At 43.7% G+C, this 18,695-nt stretch overlaps 1 protein-coding gene across 1 annotated transcript in view; it reads right to left on the bottom strand.

The window, feature by feature from the left end:
- The window catches only part of HMCN1 (hemicentin 1), a 201,198-nt gene that overhangs the window by 57,631 nt on the left and 124,872 nt on the right, over window positions 1-18,695 (bottom strand). The window contains exons 43-52 of the mRNA XM_069862338.1: window positions 18,529-18,651; window positions 15,902-16,063; window positions 14,723-15,004; window positions 13,059-13,226; window positions 8,838-8,951; window positions 4,913-4,999; window positions 4,312-4,503; window positions 3,486-3,659; window positions 2,246-2,359; window positions 29-174 (exon numbers count right to left, since the gene is read on the bottom strand). Coding sequence (XP_069718439.1) covers window positions 29-174; window positions 2,246-2,359; window positions 3,486-3,659; window positions 4,312-4,503; window positions 4,913-4,999; window positions 8,838-8,951; window positions 13,059-13,226; window positions 14,723-15,004; window positions 15,902-16,063; window positions 18,529-18,651 — 1,562 coding nt within the window. The remainder of the gene's footprint in view (window positions 1-28; window positions 175-2,245; window positions 2,360-3,485; window positions 3,660-4,311; window positions 4,504-4,912; window positions 5,000-8,837; window positions 8,952-13,058; window positions 13,227-14,722; window positions 15,005-15,901; window positions 16,064-18,528; window positions 18,652-18,695) is intronic.

The following is an 18,695-nucleotide window of genomic DNA, read 5'->3' as shown; positions in this document are numbered from 1 at the left end:
ATCAGCAGGAATTAAGCTGGTGACTGGCCTGTCCGTCCTTGTACCAGCTGATGGCAGCAGCAGGAACAGCGTGAGCTTCGCACTCCAGGGTAAGGCTGTGGTTCACCTTGATCTTCACTTCTTTAGGGGAGAGACCCAGGCCGGAGGCGTCCCCTTTGTTAATGATGGGTGGAACTGCACAAAAACAAAGGCAATGAGAGGGACTTTCAGGACTTACTATCTTACACAGCATTTCAAAATTAACTGGACAAAGCAAAAACCTGGAGTAGGGAATGCAAGTGCATCCCACAATAATCTGCCTCTTTGCCACAGCTGATGTTTTATTTATGTATATATTTAAACTATTTTTAGTATATGTATTATATATAAAAATATATAAAACTCTGTTCAACAGCATTAGGCATGCAAGCCTGACCTAGCTGTAGCACTTTATTATGTGTTTGGCTTGAATTCTATGAAGTTCAGTGTACTGCAGTCATTAAAAATCATTTTAATGGAAACTAGTACTCTCAGAAACATATGTTTGAGCTGAAGTCCACACTCGGACTAGCTGTTCAAAACTCAACATTTCCATTCCATTGAAACCCCAGTGTTGCAAAACCTCATTTCCTTCTGAATCAGAACGAAAACAGAACATTTCAAAATTTTTAAGCTACCCCCCACCCTAGTCTCATAATATCTTTTAAATGCTTTCAAAGCATTTTCCATTCCTTTTTCCAATGGGAAATTTTAAATTCTCCCTCCTGCTTACAGTGCCACAATAAATGACACTGGCAATGGCACTGGGGGGGCTTTATATTGCTACATGGCCACACTCCCATAAAGAACTCTTTTGTCATCTTCTCATTATTCCGAATGCGATGGGACCTTATTAGGGACTTTATGTAATTAAAATAACTGCATGGTTACTGTGAGGGAGCAAACCAAACTCCAATTCAGACTAGGAAATTGAAAAAGAAGATGAAAAATCATGTTTGACAGAGCTCATAATGGAGGGTTTGGGCTCTTCTGTAAAACAGAATATTAGGCATAGATGCTTAAAGGACATCATGCTGACAGGCAGCCATGGATGGGAAAGCCTTTTCATATGGTATTTTCATAGAATCATAGAATAACCAGGTTGGAAGAGACCCACCGGAACATCAAGTCCAACCATTCCTATCAAACACTAAACCATGCCCCTTAGCACCTTGTCCACCCGTCCCTTAAACCCCTCTATGGAAGTTGACTTAACCACCACCCTGGGTAGCCTGCTCCAGTGCCCAATGACCCTTTCTGTGAAAAATTTTTTCCTAATGTCCAGCCTAAATCTCCCCTGGTGGGGGATTTATGGAATTTCCTTTTGTGGAAGGATGTAAACCTAGTATCCTTCTGTTCACTTTACTCGAGAAAGTCCCATTAGATGTCACAGGTCTTCTCCCCTCTTTTTTTTTTGTCTAAAAGCCTCTTTGCTCACAAGATTCTCTGCTCACATCTCCCACTGTACTGTGCTTACCTGATGTAAAAACCATTACCGAAAGCACTTCAGAGGAAGCTGAAGTTTGATGTATCTTAAATGCCTTCCACTGAGTGGTACAAACATTTTTAATCCAACAACAGCATTCAAAAAGGATGCAACAGAAAACCTGTCCAGCATCTTTCCTCAAGCAATTGCTGTTGGATAGAGCCTGGAGGAGGCTACAAAGATGATCAGAGGGCTGCAGCACCTCCCATATGAGGACAGTCTGAGAGAGTTGGGGTTGTTCAGCCTAGAGAAGAGAAGGCTCCCAGGAGACCTCAGAGCAACCTTCCAGTACCTGAAAGGAGCTCCGGGAAAGCTGTGGAGGGACTTTTTACAAGGGCCTGGAGTGATAGGACGAGGGGCAATGGGTATAAACTGGAGAGGGGCAGGTTTAGACTAGACAGAAGGAGGAATTTCTTCACGATGAGGGTGGTGAGGCCCTGGCCCAGGTTGCCCAGGGAAGCTGTGGCTGCCCCATCCCTGGAGGTGTTCAAGGCCAGGTTGGATGGGCCTTGGGCAGCCTGATCCAGTGGGAGGCGTCCCTGCCCATAGCAGGGGGGGTGGAATTGGATGGGCTTTAAGGTCCTTTCCAACCTGAACTATTCTACACTTCTATGAGCTAAAGCAGATGTTAGCGAAACAAAGCCACTAACAGAAACCCTTGGGTTCACCTGGATGGGTAAAACTGCAAAGGGAAAAAATAGAAGAATGACAAAACAAATAGAACTGGAAGTATTTCCTTACTGTAGACTTTCACTTCATAATGTTTCAGAGTTTCCCCGGCCTCATTCGTGGCTATACAGGTATATCTTCCAGCATTGTCTTCCTGTGCGTTCAGAATCTGCAGGGTTCGACCGCCTGCCAAAAGACACCATTCTTTAACAGCATCTATGTTCTACTCTTGCTTCTCAATTATTTAAATTGTTCCCGCAGCACATTTTCAATGCTTTTTTCCAAATTCTCTCCTCAGGATAGCACGAAAAATTGACTGCTTGCCGCCACCTATGCTGTGCAATAACTGAGGGCATAATTTGCAAGAGCACTTTGGATCGCAACTCCTGTGGCTAACAGATTCCTGGAAAATGTGGTAACACAGTTCTGTACAAGCAATTTCTTGAAGTTATTTAGATTGGAAGAAATGCTTTAGGGTTCTGCACTTCATTCACAGAAAAAGGGAAAGGAGGCAAAAGCGGTAAGGCTGAGCAAAATCAGTCTGTTCAACAGAAAGGGGTGGCGTGAGCCGCTGAGCTGCCCTTCTGTTTCACTTCATATGAAGAGGCCCTTAACTCCCTCCAGAGAGTGGACAGAAGCAACAGCTACAACGAGAGGGCAAACGTGAAGGAATCGGTAGGATTTAAGACTTTAGGTGGCCTCGACAACTTTTACATCGATTTCCTTCCCGTTGTATCCTGCTCATGTACGATTTTCAGTCCACATTCTCAGAGATGAGTCCCTCTTTAATGGGGCTGCAGCTTTTCCCAGGCTGCATTACTAGAAATTGTCCTCCCATGTAGTCAACTCAATTCCTCGCTGGCAATATTGACTCACTTTTCCTTTGAACACCTGCAGTGAACAACACTGAGGTACTCGTGAAGCTTGTTCCTGTTTTCCTCCTCTAGAGCTGTGCTAGTAAGAGTTAGTCCACAAATTAAAAATGGCAAACTAGAAAAATGCCACCTTATCCTTTTCACTAGCATTGTTGTTTCTACCTCTCTGCAATTTCCACACTTTAAGATATTTACATTCACTATTAACTCCAATGAACCTGTTTGCTACCTTTACAGAACAAAAAGGTAAAAACCTGAATACAAATAAATACAAGTAAATAATCAGTTAATTGTGAAACACTCAAAAATATTGGGATGGAAGCGCTTCAAAAGTACAAACATTACACTTAATATATTAAACAAATATCTGTAACTGGAAACTAAATGACAAAACAATAAAGCGTTACGTTACTTCTCAATAGCAACAAAGGATTTACCTGGCAAAATGCGGATATTTCTGCTTGATTCTAAAGCATGACCATCTTTCAGCCAGGTGATGGTCGCAAGAGGATACGAGTAAGCCTCACAAACCAGTGATATTGGACTGTTGAAGATAACAGTGACATCTTCGGCACTTCCATGGCCGTCTGCACCCACAATGGTTGGAGATACTAGGAACAACAAAATAATTAACCAGAGAAAGGACCTCTATGAAAGGCCAATTTTCTGCTCCCTGATCAGTTTAGGAATCTGGTTGCAGCTTTAAATAGCTGGGAGGCATTCCTGTGGGGCATACTGGAGCCCAGAACCTTGGTCCAACAGGTCAGCAGGAAGCCAGCCACCACTTCTTGGCAGCAGCTGGCAGACCCACCGCCTGACAATCCCAGGAGCAGCAGATTGGTAGGAGGCCTGAGCCTAGGAAATGAGGATGTGGAAAACAAACTCACCATTGTTGCACTTGGTTATGCAATAACCATCACGACAAAAAAGAACTGCAGATGGTTTTAGCTTTTAGGAGATCGCAATCTGAAGTGCTCTTCAGATCTTCCTCCCCTGAATCACAACAGACCAATGTTCTTTCCTGCTCATTCCATACTATGTCCCATTACAGCTCTGTGTTTTCTAGCTTCATGCTGCCTAAAGCACAGAACTGCTGTTTCTATTGAACTACCATTATTTATCAATTACCAAGCCATAAAATTTTAATCGTAGCCAGGCAACATAAGCACTGCTATAATTGAAGCACTATAAAATTCCAACGGGATTACTTGTTTTTTCCTGAGATGAATATTTTCCCTGCAGGAGCCAGCCCAGCTGTCTTACCAAGTACATTAAGACTGTAACTTTTGCTCTTATCTCCAGCCGTATTGGATGCAATACACGTGTATCTCCCTGTGTCAGTGACTTGAGCATCAGTGAGTTGCAGGAAACGCCCACTGGACAGAAATTTGTGATCTTCATCCTCAGTTAGAGGTTGCCCATCCTTTATCCAGGCGATCTGTGGTACAGGGTTCCCTTAAAAGAGTAAAGAAAATGGCAAGTATTAGTTGCCACACAGCCTCTAGGATATGCCGAGATTTCCAAAACATAGGGAACAAGTTTCAGATGCCCTTTTAAATCCATCCTTCAGGGAGATGTTTGGGAATATGTATGCTGAAGTCTTCCAACCTCATGAAGTAACATACACCTCCTCTTCAATTCTACAGACCCCTGGAGAAGAAACAGCACAGCAACTACCATTTTGGCTACATTTTATAAATTTACAAGAAGGAGTGCTTAGTCCTGCTCTAAGTACCACAGTTAAATCTGAAAGCTTAATATTCCACTGAACTGAAAATGCCATTAAAAACACGCTGTTCAGAACCAATGATGATCAACATCACGGTTGGATCAGCAAAAAGCAGGTAATATTGTATTCTCTTACCTGTCACTTCACATGTGAGGGTAACTCCGTGCCTCTCTTTCACTTTCACATCTTCCAGTGTATTTTCACCCACAATTCCTGGAGGAACTGCAAACAGACAAGATGACAACATGAGCAAGTTCTTACTTGTGATCACTTTAAATACAATGAAGACACACTAAGGTTATATCTCAGCGTATGCTTCCCCGAATCACACCATTCTACGAACGGCTCAGCTCTACCATGAACAGGTCCAGATATGAGACCGTGTAGCACTAACCTGCCACTGTCCCGCACCCTTTAGCCATACAAGTCCACAAAGGGCAAGAAACGACCACAGACCAATAAAGTACTCACCTCACTGTGTCTTCAGAGCTAGAGGGATACTCAGGGTGCTGAGGAGTGTGGTCTCTTGGGTAATATTTCTGAGTATGCTCAGTAGGGCAATGGTAATGATCACTTGTTAGTGGGGCCACGTTTGATTTTATGCCCCAGCAGGTTTTGTAAACAAGTTCTATCAGGCATATTAAGCAGCAACTGAAACCATGTCCTTCAGTTCAAGAGTTGTGCATTTCCTAGCAGTAAGTGAAAGAATTATCTAGAACTCTAGGGAAATAATTTACTTAGAAAAGAGTCAGCTTGACTATTCATGTACCATGTGGGGTTTTTTCCCCCCTTACCAACATGCTCAAATCAATACAATAAATCAACAACAAGTAGATGCTAGGTAAAAGCATACATGAGTTTTATACATGGGATATTATTTGTGCTTAGGGATATGATTTAGTGGTGGACAGGTACAGCTGGACTCAATGATCTCAAAGGTCTTTTCCAACCCAGGGATTCTATGACTCTATGAAATACAGCTAATTTCAGACAAAGAGATGAACAAACTATGAATATTTATGTCTAAAGACACCTTGCTGCCATACAAATGATGTTTCTCTAGAGAAACAAAAGACAAATCCATACTTTGAAAATTCCTATATACCTCTCAAACAGCTAACTTGAAATGAGACAGCTCTTATTGTATGGCTGACCACTCGATGACAGGTGTCCAAATAACCTCGGCCACCAGGACCTCGCAGACTCATGTGCTTCTGGACGTGAGAAGTCAGATTATGAACATGCTGGTGTGCAGCTGTGGTGGTAAAGAGCTCTGATCAACTATTTCTTTCAAAGCAGAGGCATTTGTAGGTTCAGGCCAAAAGAAAACAGAACTACACAAAGTAGACCTGGAGTATAACAAGTTGAAACAGAGGGCTATAAAGCCCAATCTCCAAAAGGTTTTGGAAAGATTTGTAACAAAAATGCTGAACTAGGGAGCCAGGTATTACGCTTTTATGATCCTTCAAAATTCAAACTTTCAGCCCTAAAGAGGGAGGAATTAAAATATAGTCAGCAGCTTATTTGTCATCTACCACTAAGTTGGAAGGAATTTTTTTATAAAAATGAGAATCACAGTAATACGCAGAATTCACAGTCAGTGGAGGAAAAGAACACTACAGCGGCTTTCTGATACTAACAAAAGGTTCAAGCTACAGCGAAGGAGAAAAAAACTGAAAGAGGTCTACATCTTACTTGACTCGAATGGCAAAGACACCACTTCAGGGTGGCTACAAGTGGTGAGACACAGGTTAGCAGAACTGAGTGTCCAGGAAAGGCACCTTCCCCAACCTGTGACGCAGTTGCAGTTTCCCTGGTGTGATGGTACAAGAAACGGAAACCAGACTTTTGTATGGGTTCTAGTGCCCAAATGCAAGGAGACAAAGACCATCAGTTAGTAAAGGGATTAGATGGGGGAAAATATAACCTAAACCCATAAAGTTCATGTCTTTCAAATCAGGCCAAAAGTTACTACTCATAAATGAAGAAAGCAACTCATTGCTTTGGCCCCAAAATAATACAGTGAGATGTCAACGTATTCATTTCAGAAATATGACAAAGTCACACCACATGTTTTTCAAATATATAAATACTGTGCTTACACCATCAAGTTCTCTATGCAAACTGACTCGCCTGTTGTACCTCCTACAACAACCTAGAGGTCTCTGTACAATTCCTATTTACAGTGAGCCAGGGAATATTCTGTGTCGCTATTAGGCCACATTCCAGTAACTTTCCTCTAGAAAGACAAAGAAATGTCTGGGGGGAGGGAAAAGGAGACTGAACAATGGAATTTTCCACTTAGCCCACTTGAAATCAGCTTCACAGAGCATTTCAATTCAAGGCAAACAAAGCCTATACAATAGAGATTCCCAGAACCCTCAACAACACCCTGCTATGAAAACCTTCCAAAGAAAACAGTAAAACAATGAATGCTTTTCAGTGTTTACCCATCTCTCCCATCCTACCAGATTTACACTTCCATGAGCTCATCCAATAAACATGAACTGACATGAAGGCGAGTTATGATTTACAGGCTGATTGTGCATCAGTCAGCTGATGACAAGGGAAGCTGACAGCACTCGGCACCTTAGAGAAAAGAAACTTAAGAGGAACATTATAGACACTAACGGTGTCAGAAAACCTGCATCAGACCTAATAATTATTGATGAAAGCAACAAAGAGACACTAAGCCAAAAACCAGTATTTTCTGGGAATAATCCTGTCTTTAAAAAGTGAATAATGTGATAAAATTATACACTGATGGTTCCGAAGAGCCATCTAAAGAGTCTGCTGTACTAGTCCTTGTCTAAATACTTTAGCAGGATCACCCACTACCACACTGTTTATATCCTTTACAACACCAAAGGCCCTGCTGACTGAAGGTTTCCACTGAATTAGAGGATCTCTGTTTTGCAAAACCAGTTCCAGCTCCAGTATTTAATCTCCCCATCAATCTTAGTGTTCTCTTCACATCTTTGTTTCAGAAGATTATTACCATCACCCCACTCGGCTATACATTTATACCCAGCGCCACACAGTAATGATGGCTTTAACAGGTGAGCATTCTTAGTGTTTAGGGATGCACCTTTCTGCAGTTGAGCATCAGATGCAACAGATGCACATAAATTTGCCTCCAGGAAACCTGGGGAAGGGCTTTTTATCAGGGAGTGCAGGCACAGGAGAAGGAGGAATGGTTTTAAGCAAAAAGAGGGGAGATTTAGACAAGATCTTAGGAAGAAATGCTCTCCTGTGAGGGTGGGGAGGCCCTGGCACAGGACACCCAGAGCAGTGGTGGCTGCCCCATCCTTGGAGGTGTTCAAGGTCAATTGGATGGGGCTTAGAGCAACCTGACCCAGTGGGAGGTGTCCCTGCCCATGGCAGGGGGTGGGACTGGATGGGCTTTGAGGTCCCTTCTAACCCAAACCATTCAATGATTCTAACTTCATATGGTTTCCCAGGGCCATAGTTTTCCTTTGACTTTAACCAGCTTAAATTCAGGCCAGTGCCAAAAGAAACAACGTTATTCCCCTGACCACACACTCCTGTCATCTGCCTTTCTCCAGGCATTTGTAGGGTCCGTGGTGAACCAGCAGGGAACTGAGCTGGTTGAGAACTAACCTGACCAAGAAAACACAAAACCCAACCTGCCCAGATCCCCTGTACACAGATTCACTCTGTTTGTCACATTCAAGAGAGAATCGAGCTATCAGCAATGAGAAATAGAAGAGAGGACGGGATCCCAGCTGTCAGCATCTCCCAGGCTGCTACCCAAAAGAAACCACCAACTAACTCAAGCCAGTTACACTGACATAGCTCCTTTTCAGAAAAGGAGCGAACCAGAAGTAGCTGCCAGTTATCCCAAGTTATACCTGAAGAATCTTAATTCTAAAAACTAAACCAGCAGTAAATTTACCTTAGGAGTATCTTTTCTTTTTTTCTGGCCATGTTATCAAATGGACATTTTTCCCCCCTAAAGACATGTGATTTGTTGTACCGATTTAAAAAATATCAGCAAAGTCTATAGTAAAGCTCCTTATCACCTCCTGCTGTAACTTACCTAGAACAGAAAGGTCAAAATCCTTCCTCACCTCCCCGGCAGCATTAGTCACGATGCAGGAGTACAGACCTTCGTCTGCCATGCTGGTGTGGGTCAGACGGAGCGTCCTGCCGCCTGTGGAGAAAGCCCAACAGTCGTTACAGTCCTACCACCAACACTAACCCAGATTGCCTGAGCTAACTCTTACATTTCTACATTTTGGTTAAATTTACAGCTCTAAATTTTTCTAATGTTGTCTGGTTTTTAATGTGCCTTGTCAATAACTTCCAAACTACCCAGGATGTATCCCTTTGTTTCTTAAAAAAATCACGTATAAGCAAAATTTGAGGCACTTTTAAACGCTTTCTGAGAATTTCTGGAGGAAGTCAGAAACCAAAGGGAACAACCACTGCGAACTGCGGACACAACTTAGAGCCCGCACAGAGAAAATCAAACCTGCTCCCCATGGGTCATGCAAGCTACATGCAGGGCTGCAGTGCACACATAATCCATGGATCAGCACAGACACCCGGCACGCAGCAGGAACACTGCGTTTGTGAGGTGCAGGAATTGTTTATGTAGTTCCACATGGGAAATTTTGACAGAATACAGTGTCTCAGACACAGAATTTTTGCTCATGTGAGCACTCTGCTATACTGAGAACCCAGGTGATTATACAGGAGAAATAACAGCCTCCTTGGGGAAGGGGGGGGTACACCTAAGTTTATTTTTATGAACACAAACAAACACCCCATTAAGGTATTTTCACACGTACAGATAAATAATACAATTCTCCTTTCTCCTAGCATTTATATTAATGGTGCCACCAACAGCAATAACTGGTGATGACAGCACTGGTTCATACACAGTATTTTACAGTCCTTAATACTGCAGCAGAGCAGTGTCAGCACAGACACGCTAATTAAAAATATGTTCGACCAAAAGACTAAGAATATCCCTGCTTTGCCCTAGCAGAATGATTTTTCTTTGCTTCCTTGGTTTGCAGTTCCTCTGCCAGAAAACAGCAGCAAGCGTCTGTGTGAAAACAAAAGTGGGGGCCGTCTTCAGCCTTGTCCAGCATCTCATGAGCAGCTCTCACATTAGCAATCACCACCACCATATGCATGGAAACATGGAATGGCTTGGGTTGGAAAAGACCTCCAAGCCCATCCAGTCCTACCCCCTGCCTACACTTCCCACTGGATCAGGGGCTCCAAGCCCCAGCCAACCTGACCCTGAGCACCTCCAGGGATGGGGCAGCCACCACTGCTCTGGGCAACCTGGGCCAGGGCCTCCCCACCTTCAAAGCAAAACATTTCTTCCCAATTTCCCATCTCAATCTCCCCTCTTTCAGCGTAAATTTGTTCTCCCTTGTCCTATTCCTGCACTCCCTGATCAAGAGCCCCTCCCCAGCTTTCCTGGAGCCTCTTTCAGTACTGGAAGCTGCTCTAAGGTCTTCTCTTCTCCAGGCTGAACAACCCCAACTCTCTCAGCCAATCCTCCTATGGGAGGTGCTCCAGCCCTCAGATCATGTTTGTGGCCTCATCTGGACTCGTTCCAACAGCTCCACTGGCAAACTTGCTGAGGGTGCACTCACATCACATCCAAACCACGCATGCCCTGCCTGTTGGATATCCACAGGGTCTCATTATTGGGATATACCCTAGAAATTTATGTTCCTGGTCCTGTACTCTGAAGGCAGGAACTGGTGATCTGGGTAACGGATGTGCCTCTGCTCAAGGACTCCTGCCTACTGCAGGGAGCACTGTCAGACTGAGGAGGGCTCATGTCTTGTAGCCTCCTGCCACCTGATTCCTTCTCCCATCCACACCTTGAGCAAAGTCACAGAATCATAGAATCACAAGGTTGGAAAATACCCACCGGATCATCGAGTCCAACCATTCCTATCAAACACTAAATCATGCCACTCAGCACCTCGTCCACCCGTGCCTTAAACCCCTCCAGGGTGGGTACTCAACCACCTCCTTGGGCAGCCTCTGCCAGTGCCCAATGACCCTTTCTGTGACAAATTTTTTCCTAATGTTCAGCCTGAACCTCCCCTGGTGGAGCTTGAGGCCATTTCCTCTTGTCCTGTCCCCTGTCACTTGGGAGAAGAGGCCAGCACCCTCCTCTCCACAACCTCCTTTCAGGTAGTTGTAGAGAGCAGTGAGGTCTCCCCTCAGCCTCCTCTTCTCCAGGCTAAACAACCCCAGCTCTCTCAGCCGTTCCTCATAAGGCCTGTTCTCCAGCCCCAAGAAGCCAAACCAAACAGTTTTCTGCCTGCAGGAGACAAACATTCTCTGGGATCATACAGCATAGCACATCTGGGTCTTCAGCGCTGGGGCAGGGTATCATTTTGTGCATTCAGCTAAAAATTAATGAAAGCTTTTCTTCTTCCTAGAGCTAGTAGGCAGCTTAGTGCCCTATCTTGCATGGAAAGCAGATGTGGGGTGGTGGAACTTTGTTCTTTTTTTCCTAAAGGATCTGTAGGAAGCATCATCAAAAGGGATCATCAGCACAGTTTCTGAATTAACAGATTAAAAATTGCCAGCACTGTGCCCACACATTTAAATCATCTGCAATGCCAAGTATGTTTTCAACCAACAGGACCAAAATCTTGCTTTGGCAAAGCCTTTTACCTCTTAAATCAGTCAAGATTTTGTTGGTGGTGGGTTTGCCTACTACAACGTGCAGTCTTCTGCAGAACTGTACAAAAGCACCAAGTTTGCTGGAAAACAAAGTCCTGGCCAGTTTCCCCACTCCCACTGCTAACATCTCAGGACAATAAACAGCTTTTTGTCTCACCCTCCCTGACTCTGCAATCCGGGTGGTGGTATTAGTGTGGGTGTAGAAATCAACAGACAGAACAGAAACAACCAAGCCCAGAAGAAATTGTTTTTGTTGATGACAACTTCACACAACAAGGAATGCACACCAGCTCAGAGAGTCAGATTTACACTGGATGCTCATCAGACACCCACTCCTTTTTCCATGCGCCGCACATAAAAATGGGAAAGCAGAACACAGGGTTCCCTGTAATGTTAAAAGCTATACAAATGAGACAAATCCTGAAACATTCCAGCTTCAAATCCAGCCTTAGCTGAGCTTCTAAGCACATTCCCGTTCCTTTACCTGCCTTATGGCTTTTTGGTGTTCATGCAGTAAGATGGCTTGGCTTTGCATGGTGGCTATGTCAGAGTACTAGGAACTTCATCAAAACCGATTTTCATGACATTTCTAGCTGCGAGCAGCAACCCCAAGATCAAAGAAACATCTCAGTTGTTGTATATACATCTCGGTCATAACCAGATACTTAATTCATCCTACCCATTCCACAAAGCTGGTCTCCAGACACATGAAGCCAACATAAAACATACTGCCTGATTGGTGAGCATTTTCTGCTGGTGATCTCAAGGGCTGCTAACTCCATTCCTATTGCAAACACAAAGCTTTAACTTCCTGCAGCAGATGGTTTACAGGACAGGTACAGAGCCCCTCCTTTTGGACACCTCTGCCAATTACTACTGTCACAAAAAGGCATCTGAACTAGTTCTCTGGTGGTTATTCCAGCCTAAAAATCGTGACCTCTGATGAATTGGATCTATTTTGCTGCTTGCCTATCATGAGTTTCTCCAGAGCCTTCTTGCTAATGCGGCACTCCATGATTCTATCTTTGATTGATTGCCTGCTTCTAGCTTTTATTAGCCGATATTCTGAAGATTGGATTCAGTTAGCTCCAAGGCTGGAATTATTTAAGGCTCATGAAGATCCACAGAAACAAAAGAAGTCGGTTTTTTATTGTCATATATATTCACTCTTTTGAAGATTTCTTGTCTTTAAAGGGTAAAATAACTGTGAAGAGGAAGAGGTAGAGGAAACAAACCAAATGAGAGTGCTAATGCAGTGTAGGTATAGACACTGACAAGGCAAGATGTCACCATCTGACATATTTCTGGAAATAAGCCTCGGACTACATCACATGCTGACAGCCAGCAGAAGGGCTCATTCCCTGCCAGACCAGTGCGGTACTGTACACACAAGGCTTGGTAACAACTTCAAAAGTTCACGCTAGCTTCAGCCAACCTGACCATCTTGGCACTAAATAACAGCTTCCCTTCTCTCCTCGTCTTTACAGATCATTAAAACAAACATACTGCCACGAGCAATACCTGCACTACAAATGTAGACAGCCCTTTGTCCCGTCCTCCCCTCTTTTTTTTCTGTTAAACTACAAATTTGTACCCGAGAGGATGTGCAGCGAGCTGTTCAGAGTGACCGGCCAGCCGTCCTTCAGCCAGGTTATTGATGGCAAGGGAATCCCCGAGGCTTCACAAACCAGAGAGATGGGATTCTTCTCCACAATGCTGATGTTTTCAGGCACCTGCAGGTCACCAGCAATACTTGGGGGAACTACAGGACAACAGTAAATAAAAGCCATACTTCAGAACAGCTGAAAATTAAAACATTCTATCAGACAAATAATAACGCACCGAAGCTGAGACAAGCTTGGCAAGCAAAGAGCTACAAAACAGAGACATTTAATACTATACGCTAATGACAATTTCTTACTGTGGAACTGCAAAGAAATATTGAAATTAAATTCTATCAGTTCTATGACCTTTATTTTAAGGCTTAGCAGCCCTAGCAAATAACAGTTTATTGAAGTTTTGTTGTGTTTTTTTTTTTATTCTGACCCACAAGCTTTCCACTTGTTCGTGGCTACTCTTCAACAACAGCTCTTCACATTCTATCTCTTCCCTGACATATAGGGCAACGCCTCCACCCCTCCTTCCCGGTCTGTCCCTCAGAACAGCCCGTAGCCATCGATAACCACACTCCAGTCATGGGATTCGTCCCACCAAGTTTCAGTGACGGCAACGAGATCATAGCTTTCTAGTAGCATGGTAGCTTCCAGCTCCTCCTGTTTGTTGCCCAACAAAATTAGTTCTGTCCATTCTGTGCTAAATAATACTGTATTCCAACATCTAATGAAACACTAGGGGATATTCTAACACTAACAGAGTTACATGTTTTTATCTAATGGAAAGAACAAGTCTCAAAATAACTACCAAAACTTCATTTTTAGCTTTTATTTCCTAGTAGTAACAATATTTCCACTTCAGAAGCAGTTCATCCCTCAGAACAAAAAAGCCTGGAGTCAAGGATTGATCAGTATTGTTCAGCACTCTGAGTAGCTTGGGGAGGTTTAAAGTATAACACAGGAAGATAATCCAGTATAGTGAACAGTCCAAATAAAAGAAAGAAAACATAAATAAAACTAGTAAATAACTTAGGCCTCTCATTTTCAATCGTGTTTTACATCACATGAATATTTAGCGTTCAATGAAGCATAAAAATATCCTACACAAACAAATTACAGTGGCTGCAAGACAACATTATGTTCTGATCAATTCCATCAAGTCAAATTATGCAGATGAATAACAGTTTATACCTTTAAACTCTTCTGATTGTGCAAAATGAGAGAACCTGATAATTAGGTCCTGAAGATACTGGCTGTCCTCAGGTAACTGTCCTCTCATAGCGGCCACCAGCCAGGTGTTCCCACTCAAATCCTGATTGCTCTCTCCCGCAACAGATTGTTTCCTAACATTATGCTCACTCCAATATCACACAAAACTATTCCATATCTTGGTTTTCTCGTCGTGGGAGATGGAGCAATTAAGGGTAGACTGACATAAGGGAACAGAGGTGAGATCTTCAAATATTCAGCAGTTATAAAGTTAGATTTGGATTTTTGCCACACTGCAATTGAAACTGCATCATGGTTAAAGCTGGCAGTAGGTACAGGTGGTGCATTTCGATATGCACTCATTTCTTGGATGCCCTTGAGTGAACTTAAAGCTCTGATTTTTTTGTTATGCCTGTTTCATTTTGTACATACTCACCATGAACGCTTAAATCAAATTTTCTGTCCGACAGCCCTGCCACATTGGTAGCAACGCAGACATAGCGGCCAGTGTCCGACACCTGGGCATCCTTCAGCTGAAGAAAGCGACCATCATGAACTATTGCTATGTCCCTTCCACTGACCAGCGGACGGCCATCCTTCATCCATGTTACTGCTGGTTCTGGAATGCCCTGCACCTTGCACTCCAAGGAAATCTCATTTCCTTGGGTAACGACAACTTCTGACGGGTGGCTACCACTGTGTAAAATAGTCGGCCGAACTATGAAAGAAAAAGACACAGTTTAATCTGCTGAAAGCTGCATTGCAGGATCTACACCTCTTTCTGGACAGGGCAACAACCAAGTTTGCTAGGTCAGCATTGTCATAAAGAACAGTTATCGCGGGTTACTGCTGGCAAACCAGTTAGGGGCAGGCTGTAGGTTGTAGCCCCCCTTCCACTCACCCCATAAAGTAAAAACGTTTCTAAAAATGGAATTTAAATACAACTTTTAAAATGCAAACAGGAAAAAAAAAATTAAAAAGACTGCCCCAAATACTTAGAATATATATGTACACACATACATATGTACATACGTACGTTTGTACATTCGCTTGATCTAGTTGGACTTGTCCCTGCTCATGGCAGCGGGGCTGGAACTAGATGACCTTTAAGGTCCCTTCCAACCTAAACTATTCTATGATTCTATATCTCCCTGTAGGATTTTGAGTATTTTCTCACTCATGGGATTGTCTTAGAATAGCTCTTAAATATCTCCTTTTAGTGGCACTGTCTCAGAACACCCTCTTTTATTCCTGACTGAAATATAGAAATTGCAGTAAAACTGGAAAATCTAAGCTCAACTAGTTGTCATCACTACTACTGTCTGGTGGCAAGAAACCTTACGCCAACCTCTGAAGGGGTTTCATCCTCAGAATCATCTGTGGTCAAGTACACATTCGACAGGAATACAGAACGGTCAGTCCTGCTTAAGCTCCAAGTCCAAAGGGTCTAAATTTTAATTAGTTGTTCTCCTCTGAGTACCCTGCAATTGTCCTGTCGCCAGACATTACTCTCTAAATTCTGCAGCTTAATACGTCCCTGCACCAATAACACTTGCATAATGTAAATCTAGTTCAGCACTGTAAACGAGGAACAGGATTTTCCACGGTCACTTACTGTACACTTGCAGATTGTACTCCTTCTCTGCACTTCCAGCTACATTCGAAGCAACACACGTGTAAGATGCAGCGTCAGACTTCTCAGCGATTGAGATCTGCAGCTGTCTGCCTCCAGATAATACCCGCACCCTTCCAGAAAGGTTAGACACCAGCGGAGAGCCTGCAAGAGACATTCCTTCAGACAGAAACACAGACATATAGTGCAAAGCTCCCTCGTTCATTCAAATACTCCTGATCTGCACAATTGCCCGCTGCCGTTACCCTGGGTGCTGGAACTTCAAGTAAGAGGATTGTGAGGGCCACAACTTCCCTGGGCAAATTGGGCCAGGGCCTCACCATCCTCCTCATGAAGAAATTCTTCCTCATGTCTAGCCTATCTCTGCCCCTCTCCAGTTTATACCCATTGCCCCTCATCCTATCACTCCAAGCGTTTGTGAACAGTCCCTCCCCAGCTTTCTTGTAGCCCCATCAGGTACTAGAAGGTCGCTCTAAGGCCTCCTCAGAGCCTTCTCTTCTCATACGTCACATAAAATATATATATGTGTTTATATATATATATATATATATAATCTTCTCTCCCAGCACAGCCAATGCTCAGAAACACAGAACGGAGTCATAGAATCACCAGGCTGGAAAAGGCCTCTTGGATCATCGAGTCCAACCATTCCTATCTGCCACTAAACCATGTCTCTGAGCACCTCATCTACCCATCTTTTAAACACCACCAGGGAAGGTGACTTAACCCTCCCTGGGCAGCCTGTTCCAGTGCCCGACGACCCTTTCTGTGAAAAATTTCTTTCTGATGTCCAGTCTGAACCTCCCCTGGCACAGCTTGAGGCCATTCCCTCTTGTCCTGTTCCCTGTCACAGGGCAATGGCCTCAAGCTGCACCAGAAAGCAGAAATAAATTTTTCACAGAAAGGGTCATCAGGCACTGGAACAAGCTGCCCAGGGAGGTGGTTGAGTCTCCCTAGCCAGACTGTGGTGTGTCACAAGGCACATATGCACAGGCTTCTGCTCAGGAAATCCTCAGCAGAAACATGACAGCAAAATTATATTGCGTTCCGTGAGCAGAATTTGCAGTTGTGGAGACCTCAGCTTAAGCACACTGCATGGAGGCTGCGTGACAGAACAAGTACCCATGCCACTGAGGATTCTAGCAAGCTCAATCTTCATTTCCCACTCGTGCAGTTAAAATCCTCCCCATGAACAAGCATACCACGTGTCACAAGAGATGAAAACCCTAACTCTAAAATAACATTCCAAATTGTACTACTTTCCAACTGCACTTCCATGCTTTCTAACAAGATTAAGTTGCTTTTCTGCCATGTACATGTACACACTTCAGCCTCACAGCACGCTAGTAGAACATGTCATGCTATGCCGTCTTGGCTTCCAAGAGACAGCAAAGAAGCAAATAAACCTCATTTTCTCTGAAAACTTCAGTCATCTGAAAAACCGTAATTAAAATCTGCTCTTTCCACGAGCCCAAATTAATTAAGGTAGGCACATACCACGTTGAATCATGCCCTCTAGAAAAAGAAACAAACAGATGAATAGGTAAGACTGATTAATAACACAAGAATTACCATGCTGGTCAAGTTCAACATCTTATTTTGTCTAATATTCTGTCTCCAACAGCGCCCAGGCATAACAGAATGTGCTAAAAACACCTGCTTTTGTCTACTGATTCATAACAAAGTGCTTGCCAGTGTTACTTCAATCCCTAAAGCAAAAAAGGTGTGCATCCTGCTCTTAAATATTAAGATGGGATGAGAGAAAGGTTCAGTAAATCCCCAAAGCAATTACTACAGCTAGAAGGATTTTTATCACTTGGCAGAACGCCATGGCTGCAAATTCCAAAATAACCCGGAGGATACATCTATGCTATGCAGTGGATCACAGGGCAAAGCCCCTCAACTCTGCAACACAGGACTTGACAGTGACTTACAGCCCTGCTGGCTCGGATCCATAAGTCAGTCTGGATGTTGTCTCGCTGCACTGTGGTAAATGATTATCATGAGAGGGGTTAACTCACTAACATCTATAAACTGCCCATTTTTAAGTCAGCAATCTCCTCACTGTGTTTCTCTTGCACGTATTTGGGAATAATGACATCTGATCCAAGCAGTGGTGAGCCAGAGAGAAGTAACAGTGCCTGAAGGGGCTACAACAAATCTAGGGAGGGACAGTTTACAAAGGCTTGGAGTGATAGGATGAGGGGCAATGGGGATAAACTGGAGAGGGGCAGAGTTAGACTAGACACGAGGAGGAATTTTTTCACTATGAGAGTGAACAAGTTGCCCAGGGAAGCCGTGGCTGCCCCATCCCTGGAGGTGTCAAGGCCAGGTTGGATGGACCTTGGACAGCTTGATGCAGTGGGAGGTGTCCCTGCCCATCGCAGGGGGCTGGAACTGGATGGGCTTTAAGGTCCCTTCCAACCCAAACTATTCTATGATTCTATGAATAATCTACCCCTGTAGTTAATTTTAATCAACATCAGGACTAGTTTGATAGCTGTGTGCTTGAACTCCTCAGAACACACCATCTGAAATGTTTACAGGAACAAAGGAAAATCAGAAAGATCGCATTTGCTTTATACAATGCTCGAGGGGCAGTTACCCACCATTCTTTTTCCAGGTAAGACTGGGCGGTGGGATGCCACTAGACTCGCATATCAGGCTTATCAGGCTCCCTTCAATTACTGTCAGCTGAGAGACATCATCTGAGCTGTAAATGCTTGGTGACACTGAAAAGAAATGCCAAATAATTGCAGCATTAGGAACAAAATGT

This window comes from Phaenicophaeus curvirostris, chromosome 8, assembly GCF_032191515.1.
Source record: "Phaenicophaeus curvirostris isolate KB17595 chromosome 8, BPBGC_Pcur_1.0, whole genome shotgun sequence".
NCBI lineage: Eukaryota > Metazoa > Chordata > Aves > Cuculiformes > Cuculidae > Phaenicophaeus > Phaenicophaeus curvirostris.
Note: the sequence above shows the minus strand (reverse complement) of the source record. Positions and strands in the feature narration are given on the sequence as shown.